Below are 12,244 nucleotides of genomic sequence, written 5' to 3' on the forward strand. Positions count from 1 at the left end.
ATTGGTATTTTTGTGGAAATTAAGGGGGTTGCACGGTCCTTGCTGTGGGCAAAGAATGGTACAGATTAAAACGATTGTGGACGGATGGGTCGTCTGCTTAGTAGGACGGGGCAATAGGCAGTCTGCTGGGAGGCTGCCCATTACCAGAAGATTCTGGTTAAGATGCACCGAGGGGGAGGCGTCGGAGGCACCCGTGTGCTGCCCACTGTTCAGGAGGCTACCTTTTTGCCTTCCAGAAAGCTGTGGCGAGAACGCATTATTTGGAGACGATGTGCGGCCCGTCACTTGTCGGCGAAGGGAGTGGATCACATGGCTGCACAGCGGCTACGTAGAGCCATGCGTTAGAACACAATCCTTAACAACCCGCTCCTGTGGTTTCGCGTAGTCCCTCAGCGTTGGACTCATTGTAACCGAGAGAACGAAGACGCCACCGAAGATAGAGCTAACAGGAAAACGGAGGTTGCAAGTATGGCGAAAGTGTAAGGGGGAGGGCGTAATTCCGTGACCGTGCGAGACGTGCTTCACAGTGGCCATCCCTTACGAGATAACGACAGAGTATGCCGCGCGCCGTCGTGCATTAATTGATGAAGCGATCACTTCCTGAGGCACAGCATCTACGCGCCGTCGCCGAGAAGACTACAGTTCGCGCTGCACTCAAATTTCGCACTAACGAGTGTCGTAATCGTCCGTCATTTTCTTCCTCAAGAAAACAACTGCGGGGTATAAAACTGCAGTGTTATGATCCAAGAATAAATTAAAATAAATTATAAAAATGAAAGAAACTAAATCAATAAAAAATAAACTTGCGGCCACAAAAAGCAGGGCTTTCAAATTCATACAAATACGGGGTCTTATGTGTCCGAGCGAATTTTTCATTTCGCTTCAGTTAATGTTGTAATCGTGGACCTACCATAGAAAACATTTTGCAGTACATTTTACAGTTAAAGGAACTCTTCAACACTTTAGATCAACGCTCTCACTCTTATCTTCGCATCTGGAAGCACTGCAAAAATTATAGCTATTTCCAGCACAGAGGAGCAGTGCGGGATTTGGTCGTCCCAGCAGATACGCCTTCCGTTTCTGCTTCGCTTTTGTGGTTTCATTTGAATGTCGCAACTTAAGGAAAGCCGGCAAATAGCCGCTACATCGCTGTAATGACGCCATTCCAGCGGTAGAAGAACGCCATGACTGGGGAAGAGAGAAAAATATTTGAAGCAAGTTTTTACGTTATCTGATGGGGACAGAGCAGTACTTTTTGTCTGAGGGACTTTCCGACTCCCTGATCTAAGTACTGCATGTGTTGGTTGACTACTTTCTGCAAGCATTCAAGATTTCGAACAAAGTTGAAAAAAGGGTTGCAGGGTTGCTTATTTTTGGCCAAAACAAAACATTTTCACAAAAAAAATTACGCCCACCTCCCCTCGCGGGAACCCTGGTGTGATGCGACGCTGAGGGGGGGTTCAAGCGCAAGCGGAGAGTCACCGTCGACCGAAAGGCCGCCGGAGAGCGGCACACCGGTTATATGCGCAGCGCGCCCGAAGGAGAGCAGACCGCGGAGAGAGTGCCGCGGCTATGACGCAACACAATCCACTTTAATTAAATCCAATCCAAATTCAATCCAATCCAATCCAAGCTAGCCAAGCCAAGCCAATCCAATCGAATCCAATCCAATGCCCTTCGCGAGAGTGTGTTCGCTATCGGAGAGGAGAGGGGGAGAGTGGCTGCGGGCAACAACGGACGCACGCGGACAACGGATGCACGCAGGAAGGGCAGGGCCGCCGACAAGAGATGCTCTGAGCGTCGCATCTAAAAAACCTACATTATGGCTTCGTTTTTGACAAAGAAACCTGACAAGGAAACGAAAATCGAACACAAAAAAATTAACAGGAAAAAACACGTCTGCTCTTTTTTCACCGAACCCGTTCGAACCCGTTTGAACCGGTTCGAACCGGTTCGAACCGGAACGGAATGGTGCGCCGGAACTGAACCCGAACCGAACCCGAAAGCCTTGAACCCGAACCCGAACCGAACCCGAAAAAATTTCGGTTCGACACCCTGATTTCAGTGGCACCCGTACAGGCCGCGCTCGAGGCGTACATTAGGAAATTGCTAGAGTTGTACCCAACAGTCCGCTTGTGAGAGCATGTAATTCGCCAGATAAATCGTTGTCTTTCTTGCGTTTATTATTTGTCTGCAGTGTGTTTTCGTTGTGTCGAATTAAATTGCATCAGGCAGGCAAAAGTAGCTCTATTTTCATTATTTCCAGTTCTCAAGTATTCTTTTTCATGCCTGCTTCGCTATATGCGACGCTCCATCAAGCGACAGTGGCCACTGAACATAAATGTGAGCAGTGCGCCTTGGAATTAACCCAATGAATCGCATCACTCCGGTTGTAAGGGACGATTTAACGGCCATGCTTAACTGTTGGCGCCTTTGTGTCATTATAAACAATAACATTTCTGCCCTTCCTGTCGTAGATACAAGTCGCCCTGTCTTCGTTCGAAATTGTGTATTTATGCAAAAACTTACGGTGCACATATTTATTATGACTTTGGGGGCCTACATCGGTGTTTTACCTGCCTGTTTTTGGCTCCTAAAACGGGCTGTTTGAACACATACAAATCCGGCCTCTAGTGGTAATATTGACTAGCTACCTTCTGACACCTGTGTTATTGACGCGTAACACCTAGTCTCTTAACTATAAACTACGCTTCAGTTTTCAATTTCGCAGATTTCTGGCCAGTTTGTTCAATTTGCTCAAAAATCGCCATGTCACTTTCCGAAGCCGCCCATGAGCAATGAGAAGCACCGTAGTACAAAGGTACGGGTTATTTTAGGCCAACCAGAGTTCTTTAAAACCATTCTCATTCGGACTTGGTTGTACACATTAGCTGCCACCTCTCATTTAAACATCAGATCCCTTTTCGCACGTTGACCGAAACGGTGGTGGAAAAGTCAAGCTTTCGCTCCTAATGTATATCTCTTAACTAAGATCCAGCTCTTCTTGAAAACAAACCATCATCCTGAAATATCCGGAAAATTTTAGCCTAATCTTGTACATCGTGCAACAGAAATGAACAGTTCATAGCTGAGATTTCCGGTATTGAATTAGCTTGCTTGCATAGTTAAACTGACAGACTGACTGACTGACTGACTGACTGACTGGTTAAATACCTGACTGCTCGAATAAATGCTTGTTGATTGATTGATTGATTGATTGATTGATTGATTGATTGATTGATTGATTGATTGATTGATTGAGTGAGTGAGTGAGTGAGTGAGTGAGCGAGTGATTGATTGATTGATTGATTGATTGATTGATTGATTGATTGATTGATTGATTGATTGATTGATTGATTGATTGATTGATCGATCGATCGATCGATCGATTGAGTGATTGATTGATTGATTGATTGATTGATTGATTGATTGATTGATTGATTGATTGATTGATTGATTGATTGATCGATCGATCGATCGATCGATTGATTGATTGATTGATTGATTGATTGATTGATTGATTGATTGGTTGATTGATTGATTGATTGATTGATTGATTGATTGGTTGATTGATTGATTGATTGATTGATTGATTGATTGATTGATTGATTGATTGATTGATTGATTTTGTACGCCTTACCGAAAGGACGGACGAATGGGTGCTGCGCTTTGGTGAGATACCAATTGTTTGTGAAGCTCTCAGTCTCTGGCGCCATCGCTGCCATCTGCCAACTGTTCATAGCAGCGAACATCCTCCAGAAATCCTCCACGGGGTGTAGAAACACAACATCGGTGTCCACGTATATCACCGCGTCCTCCTTCGGGAGCATGCTCTGCAAAAATTTACTTTTTAGGCTCTGCAATACTTGAAGTTTCATTTTTTCGTAACATCCAAGCGATAGCAGGCGAAATATTTGAAACCGATCTGAAGAGCACAGAGAAATAAATTTAAAGTCAGCGTGTGTACCCCTTTTTTCTAAAGCATTTCGTTAATGCCTTTATTGTATTGTCTTTTTTTCCAGTTTGCCAAAAGGCAAAAATATATTCAAGAGGAAGCAGCACAATCCTAGGCTGCACAGGACCATTGGTCCCAACTCAAGCTGATGTACTTTGGCCAGTGATTTTCTATCCGGCCTTTTTCCGGCAGGCACGTTCGGCCCATGTCCATGTGCGGACATTTTGGCCCTATACGGCCATACTCTCATGGCTATCCAACAACCAGTCTCCGTCGGCCAGTCGACCGGCTTACGGCCATACGGACAGATTTTCGCCGTAGGGCTTCGGCCATTCGAAAGCCACCAGTGTGCGGCCGAAGTGCGGTTGTCGGACTCCAGCGGGATTCTAGCCTTATTGGCATAACCTATTTTTATGGCTTTATCAAAATTTGGTCTTCCTTTTGGAAATGAATAATTGAGAGGTACCCAAATCACTACCAATTTTTTCTACGTGCTTGCGTGCAAGCTATGGAAAGAAAGATGCTTTGGCCAAGTATTAAGTTCTGCAGTTGGCAACCCCGGCCTGATAAGTTCCGGAAAGTAAATACTTACTCAATCTGTACACTTCATTGATAAGAATGCGTAAAGTCACCATTTCAGGACGAGGATTTCTGGTATCATACATGGTCCAGGAGTCGACCACAGAGGTTGTTATTTCTTGGAGGTTTTTAACACACAACTTGTTCTTGCTGCACAATACCAAGGCTTTCTTTTCCAAACAGAAAGTACAAACAGGGAAAGTAGTCCCCAACTGACGATTCTGGTTCCTCGAAAATCCATCTAGGAGGTTTTTTGCCAATTTCCAAACCACGAATGGCCACAGGTCAGATTTATACGCTTCGAAATTACTATAAATTCACTGGTTCTTCCTCTGGAAGTCTCACAATTAGGACTTTTTGTTTCATCCTTTCTGTATTCTTCTGTGATGGCTTCATTCCATTGTGTGAAGCTAGTCCATTTGTACGCCACCCGACGTACTCGCATAAACGTGACCTGCCAGGTCTTTCGCTTTTCTTGGACATTGAGAGACATAAATTAAGGTCTTAAGAAGGGAATCAGAAATCGCAACTGCCTCTTAATTACATAGTCATGAAATATTTCTGGTAAAGAGGCACGCAGCGGCGGTAGTGTGGTGGGGAGAAACGCGGAACTAAAAGATCGGAAGAGAAAAGCAGACACAAAAATGGCGTCAATGGAAGTGGCATGACATCGCTGAAGTCCTGATGCCCGGCTGGGTCTTGGTGAAATGCGGTAAAGCCAGGAGGAATGCCTGAAATGAAACGCTCCTGCCTCCAGATGGACTAAAAAGCTAATGAGACCAGAAAACCCTAAGCAATGAAATAAACGGAAATAAACACTTCGCAAATGTTCATGGCATAACACGACTTTCATAATACGCAAAACAACTTCAGATTGTTCCTTGATGCATGCTTGCGGATACGCGCTAAGTGTTGCGGTAAAAAGTCGACCACAGCAGCCATTACAGGGGAATACACCGCCACCACCCTGGTGTTCAAATTATTCTCAATTCCCATCCAGAACTTCTTTCACAATAAAAAACTAATCTTCCGGTGCCAGATACACAAATGATTCTGAAGTCTCGATGCGCAAGAGTAATATTCTTTATTGCTTAGTAAATTATTCCTAAATAAGAGGAAACAAGAATAGGCACCTTCCAAATAAAACCAGAGTCCATCTGGGGACCCAAATTTGCACCAGGACCATATCTACCACCACCATATCGTAAATACCGAGTGATGTGCAGCAAAAAACATCTCGCGCACAGTCCTAAAGAGTGACGACTCTTCGCCAACGGCGGCGAGTCGTTGCGCGCTTGCGAAAGGGTACTCACCAACAACACCTGCGGAGCACACGTCACAAACTTACAACGAATGGCACTTAGTTCACATCTCTCGCGATGGAACGCGGCCATGTAGCACAGGTCATTCTACGACAAGTACGGGACTACCTTAGCCAAGTTCGCAAAAATTTTGGATTCCGCGTGCAGGACAACTAGTAAAATAGACTATCCCGAGGGGAAATCATGCTTTCCCCTTACCTGTAAGCGCAGTTGATCCTGCTGGACAGTTCTACATAGGTAACAGAGGTCGAGGACGGGCGTTAGCTGTGCTGTTCACTTGTGCTGGCACATGAACTGTTTATGTGGAGCCCGTCGAATACCAAACAACAAAAAACTTCGTAAGCCTTTCCGGAGGTTCGTTTCCTGGCGTGGATTGCGCACAACCATCTACAGCGACAACGCACGAACTTTTGTGCGGGCTTCAAAAGAACCTCAAAAGTTACGAAAAACTATTGACACTACAACCACCAAAGCACGGCTTCACAAAGATCCGGCTGGTGTAGCCCCTTGAACTGGTTTTAAGATTATTTTTGTAGTCTTAAAACTGCAATGAAAGTTTGTGTTTTTTCAGCGATTTCAGCAAAGTGAATGGTTCTTGTAGTGCAAACGCTTAAAACTTCCACAGCAGAGCTGTACCCCTATTACCAATTCGTGAGCAGACTCGAACTGCCTGGACAAAACGCTTGTCATAGGAAATGTCCATTTATTGGAATTTCATTTCTGACAAGAGCTAAAAATGCCCTCAAATCGTTTCAGAAGAACTCTCTTTTATTTTTCCTGTAGCACGAGTAAAGCGTACGTGGCTCATTTTCGAGATTTCTGCCATTCATTTTTTCAACACACTGCGTCTTTTTGCGCTGTACAATATTTGTTGCTGCACTTCTTGAAACGTGCGTCCGTAGAACTCTCATATGGTTTATGGCTGCTATGAAATCGCTTTCAGCCATCCCGCGATATCCGTGTCAATGTCTAAACAGTTAGGTTTCGCAAATTTGTTATCTAAGAAAAAAGCAATCTGAATACCTTACCGAACATCTTTATCCCTTCGGGACGCAATATGAAACAGTTTCAGCGCCTAAGCAATAAACTCAAGCAAATCCAGAATACATGAGTTGTGTTTTATGTGGAGGACGGATCGCACAGCTTAACTGCTTTTCCTAGCAGCTGTAAGTTACTGACGGATTGTAATTTTATGAAATTAAGCTAAGCAGATAGTGTGCACTAATTCTCGCTTAATAAAATTAAGCTAAGCGAACTATGCGCCGTGTACGTACCGGAAGGAATAGTCTTTGTGTGGCACAAGGTCTGAACATGCCCCACCAGTCGGAGTACGTCTCCTCGGGGTACCAAACTGGCTGGACGTCGCATCGAACACGCCTTCTTATATGCTTGGGCCATGAAATCACCTTGCAAAAATAATAAAGATGCCATCCATAAAATACGAGTACCATGAAAAGACGTTCGAAAAAGGGCACAGAACCACCAGGCTAGAAACTCGCTTCGCTCCAAAGTAATCAACTAAGGTACCCCTATCTGAGGTGTTTAAAGATTGGTTAAATGAAGCAACAATTAAGCAAAAAAGAATACCATGTCATTATTTGTAGCATCATACACCCTCAGAGGAGCAGGGATGCCGAAAATAATAAAAAGTTTATTATGCAGTTATTACAGTTTGTTCACCGCCGAATTAGCATGTCACACAGAGAAAAAAAGTGGCTCAAAATGCTGTGATGAAACAATGATACTGGGAGTAAATATCTTCAATTTCTCATTGGGATGATATCTCTAATCAATGGCATTTATTTTTCTACCAAATACGTTGATGTTGTTCAACCCAACGTACGAATGAGCACTTCAGTGACGGCTAGAACTTGTAAATCTCACTCGGGCACTACTGTTCAGCAGAGGGGCGTAAGTCGTCGCTGAACTCGTTGCCTAACAGACAGAGTCGCTTGCAAAGGCAGCGACGACAGACGTGGGCGAATTAACAATAATAGAGAGTTTGTCACTGTCACGCGTCTCACGCGGCCGAGAAATGAGGCTCAAGTTGGTTCATTTGATGGCAACACAATATATTTACAAAACAAAACTACTCAAACGAACAGAATCATAGCAAACCCACAAGCATATCACACAATACATAAAAAAACAAGGTCGACCTCACCCTACCAAAAATCTAGCCCAAAACGTCACTATAACACGTTAACTGTTAATGCCCAACTCAAACAAATCCCACCTCCGGTACTACTAGGAACACGGTGCGATGCCGATGACGTGGCCCAGTGGAACGGTTGGCTTACATGTTTCCGAACGTAGCAGCTCGTCTTGATGGCGGGTGGTGTTCTTCAGTGGTCGGGATGACCGTGGTGAGATGCCACGGCTTCGCTGAGCAGCGCGGCTCAGCAAGGGGCCAGCAGAGCGAAGCTGCTGGTAATCGGTGGTCTTGAGCTGCCCGCTGCCAGACGGTGCGGTGCCGCTGGTGCGTCGTGGGGCACTGCTCGACGGGTCGCCGGCGGTGCGATGCCGCCGGTCAGCAGGAGGCCAGCAGAGCGCAGCTGCTGGTAATCGGTGGTTCCGGGCAGCCCGCTGCCAAACGGTGCGATGCCGCTGGTGCGATGTGCAGGCACGGCCCGAACTTGCCACCGTTCCTCCGAAGAACCCGCTCCACACTCTTTGCTCCAACTTCGTTCTCCCCGTCTTCACCTCGCATTATATCGTGTGAGGCTCCAATTTGCTGTCGTAGATAACCTTCTCCTCCTCTTCGGTCACCCTGTGTACCTTCTTTATTGGTTCCTTCCGAATCCTCCTTGCCATCCCGTGCGCTGATTCTTCTTCCTCTTCTTTTCTTTCGTCATTTTCTTCTCGTGCCAATCCCCCTTCGGGTATGGGTTCTTACCACATGACATTACCCCCCGAAATTAAAGAGTTTTTTTTTTCCTAAAAAAAAACTGCTATACACCACGCCGGTTCATGAAAACAAAGTCCGCGGTCCGCACGTCACAACAACATCAGTCCTATTAAGCTACTTCATCAGTCCTACTCAACTACTAATATTCATCACACACCCAGTTCACTGTTCACGAAAACTAACTTGAAATCCCACAGTCAATCACAACACGTATTACTAAAAGACAACTCTTCCTCATTCTCTTGCACTAATCCACTCACGCAAAGTACTCTAATATCACCAAAATCAAACACATCAAAAAATCTCAGGCTTGCAACCACAATTAATCTACACTACTCAACTACCTCCTTTCTGTGTACACTTCATACTCCTACAACACCTTGTCTGCACCATACCACAACATTTATGCTTTATCTTAGTACCCAACCTATTTGTCACCTTTATGAGTCCTCTTTCTGTCCAGGTCATCTCCGTGTATTCCATCAGGTTAGGTGACACTTGCCTTCATCTTCACCTTCTTGCGCTTCGTCCATTCAGCCCCTTTCACAACACTGTCATCTCGGTTGGCACCACCATCAATGTTCACTTGTCTCACTGCCCTATGACCCGTGCCCTGTCTCCAGTCCTTCTCTACTACAAGCTTTCTCTCGATTGTGCTCGACTCGCACGATTTCTTCGTTTTTTCCTTCTTTGCGCGTCTGCGCTTTCGCTTGCCTCTGATGTTACTTCGGCTACTCCCGGAAGAGAACTCACTGCATATCTTTTGGCCGATGCCACCTTGGCCTGGGTGCTGATTACAGAGCCATCCGTTCGCCTTACAGGCCTTGGCTCGTCGTCTGCGCGCCATCTTCGTAGCGTGCTCTAACTCTGCGAACTTCCCAGCTACCCTGTCACTTTTCGCACAGCTCCGTTCATGCACTCGAACCTTCCTAAGAACCAAACTCTTTTTCCTCCTCTGCTTCGCACGCTTACGAAAACGCGGGTACTTTCTCCCGCCCCCTTGCTTCTCAGCCCCCTTACCGGATGCTGGCAACTGCCTTTTACCTGAGACCAGCCCCTGTCCAGTGCCTAACCTGAATTCCTCGAGTCGGGACTCTCCGTCGACCACAAGGAGCTGAGTCTGGGGGAGCTGTCCTAGCTGTTCTGAACTCCGCTGACTTGACAGCGCACTGTTGAGCCCGTTTACCATCTTAGACGCTGAGCTGTCCGATGAGCCGTCCAGAGAATTTGCACTGGCCTTTTTCGGGAGTAGTGTACTCTCAATAGTCATAGGCATTTTTACCCGACCAGCAGTAGAGCTTTCTGTCCAGATACCATTACTGCCAGTGCACGGAGTGGCAGGTACCTCCGTCTCAGTTATTAATCTTTCAGAGACCATAAAACCAACTGGCTCAACAGAGATACTAGGCGGCAATGCGCTGTCCTCGCTTGGCGATTTCTCAGTGCACTCATCTTCAGGCGCCTGGTGTGCGATTCTGCCCCATCCGGCTAGTTCACCGCCTGGCCGATCAAACGCGCCTTTCGCCACAGTGGTCGTTCGCGAGAACCTTTCTTCTTTTATTTTTTCATTCCCATCACAGCACTGTGCAAACCGCGTTCTCTCAACAGCACGTGCTTCTTCGCGGTCACCTATCTGCGTTCTTTCTTTCTCTCGTGCCTCAGAGAGGTCGGCGACCCGCGTGCCTTCAGGCTCACGTGTGGCGCGTTCACGGTTCTTTATGCGTTCCCCTTGCTCGAGGCGCCGCGTTAACTCTGCCTGGCGTATCTTAAGTTCCAACATCTCTATTTCCTGCACGGCTTTCCTCTCATCTTCTTGAGCTCTCTCTCGTAACCTTGTACTCTCCCGTTCGTACAGACTGAACACCTCCTCCTTGGTCAAACCTAACGTACTAGCCAAGGTTAAAATCTTCTCGAGATTCATCTCTCCACCGGGTGAGACGTGTGGTTGGGCCAAGGATAGATCCTGGCAGGCTCGCCAAATGTTTGTCACGCGTCTCACGCGGCCGAGAAATGAGGCTCAAGTTGGTTCATTTGATGGCAACACAATATATTTACAAAACAAAACTACTCAAACGAACAGAATCATAGCAAACCCACAAGCATATCACACAATACATAAAAAAACAAGGTCGACCTCACCCTACCAAAAATCTAGCCCAAAACGTCACTATAACACGTTAACTGTTAATGCCCAACTCAAACAAATCCCACCTCCGGTACTACTAGGAACACGGTGCGATGCCGATGACGTGGCCCAGTGGAACGGTTGGCTTACATGTTTCCGAACGTAGCAGCTCGTCTTGATGGCGGGTGGTGTTCTTCAGTGGTCGGGATGACCGTGGTGAGATGCCACGGCTTCGCTGAGCAGCGCGGCTCAGCAAGGGGCCAGCAGAGCGAAGCTGCTGGTAATCGGTGGTCTTGAGCTGCCCGCTGCCAGACGGTGCGGTGCCGCTGGTGCGTCGTGGGGCACTGCTCGACGGGTCGCCGGCGGTGCGATGCCGCCGGTCAGCAGGAGGCCAGCAGAGCGCAGCTGCTGGTAATCGGTGGTTCCGGGCAGCCCGCTGCCAAACGGTGCGATGCCGCTGGTGCGATGTGCAGGCACGGCCCGAACTTGCCACCGTTCCTCCGAAGAACCCGCTCCACACTCTTTGCTCCAACTTCGTTCTCCCCGTCTTCACCTCGCATTATATCGTGTGAGGCTCCAATTTGCTGTCGTAGATAACCTTCTCCTCCTCTTCGGTCACCCTGTGTACCTTCTTTATTGGTTCCTTCCGAATCCTCCTTGCCATCCCGTGCGCTGATTCTTCTTCCTCTTCTTTTCTTTCGTCATTTTCTTCTCGGGCCAATCCCCCTTCGGGTATGGGTTCTTACCACATGACAGTCACATGTCGGTCTTCCTTACACTGCGGACTGCACTGCAGGTGGTTTAGGGGGTGGGAGTGGGTGTCAATAAAAGTGTACTCTTGGCGTTGAGTGCCAAAAGGTTCAGGACGGCGAACGGCAGAGGGTCGCGGCATGTTTCCGGCGCCTAGAAGTCGGGAGAGAGAGAGAGAGAGAGGGAGGGAGAGAGAGAGAGAGAGAGAGAGAGGGAGGGAGAGAGAGAGAGAGGGAGAGAGAGATATGAAACGTTTATGGCGCAGCAAATGTAGGGGTGGATCCTTAGTTCAGGACGCCATGCGTTGACCATGGTGTCGTAGCCCGGATTACAAGGAGTGCTTGGTCCTCCAGGCGACCGCTAGACAGATGTATCTCCCACTGCTCAGGGGACAGGGCATTTGGAAAGTGTGCCAGGTCGGGGTTTTCCTTGCAGTCCACAATGATACGCATCCCAATGAACCGCATCACACCACGCGCATGGCTAACATGTGTATAGAAACGCCTTTTTCTCTTCATACGGTGTCAGAGAAGGCTTGCTTTGACATGGCCAAATTATGGTTTATATAATAGGATTCCAAAACTTTGCGTGTCATGTGGTCCTTG

General features: G+C 47.1%; 1 protein-coding gene across 3 annotated transcripts in view; it reads right to left on the reverse strand.

The window, feature by feature from the left end:
• Positions 1 to 12,244, reverse strand: part of LOC144138831 (glucoside xylosyltransferase 1-like) — a 64,976-nt gene that overhangs the window by 20,844 nt on the left and 31,888 nt on the right. For 2 of the 3 annotated variants that reach the window (XM_077671317.1, XM_077671318.1), the window contains exons 4-5: positions 7,131 to 7,262; positions 3,641 to 3,833 (exon numbers count right to left, since the gene is read on the reverse strand). In XM_077671317.1, coding sequence (XP_077527443.1) covers positions 3,641 to 3,833; positions 7,131 to 7,262 — 325 coding nt within the window. The remainder of the gene's footprint in view (positions 1 to 3,640; positions 3,834 to 7,130; positions 7,263 to 12,244) is intronic. The other variant, XM_077671319.1, reaches the window with a different exon arrangement.

Source organism: Haemaphysalis longicornis, unplaced genomic scaffold (assembly GCF_048455015.1).
Source record: "Haemaphysalis longicornis isolate Haplotype H1 unplaced genomic scaffold, Haemaphysalis longicornis Haplotype H1 scaffold_5, whole genome shotgun sequence".
Classification (NCBI taxonomy): Eukaryota; Metazoa; Arthropoda; class Arachnida; order Ixodida; family Ixodidae; genus Haemaphysalis; species Haemaphysalis longicornis.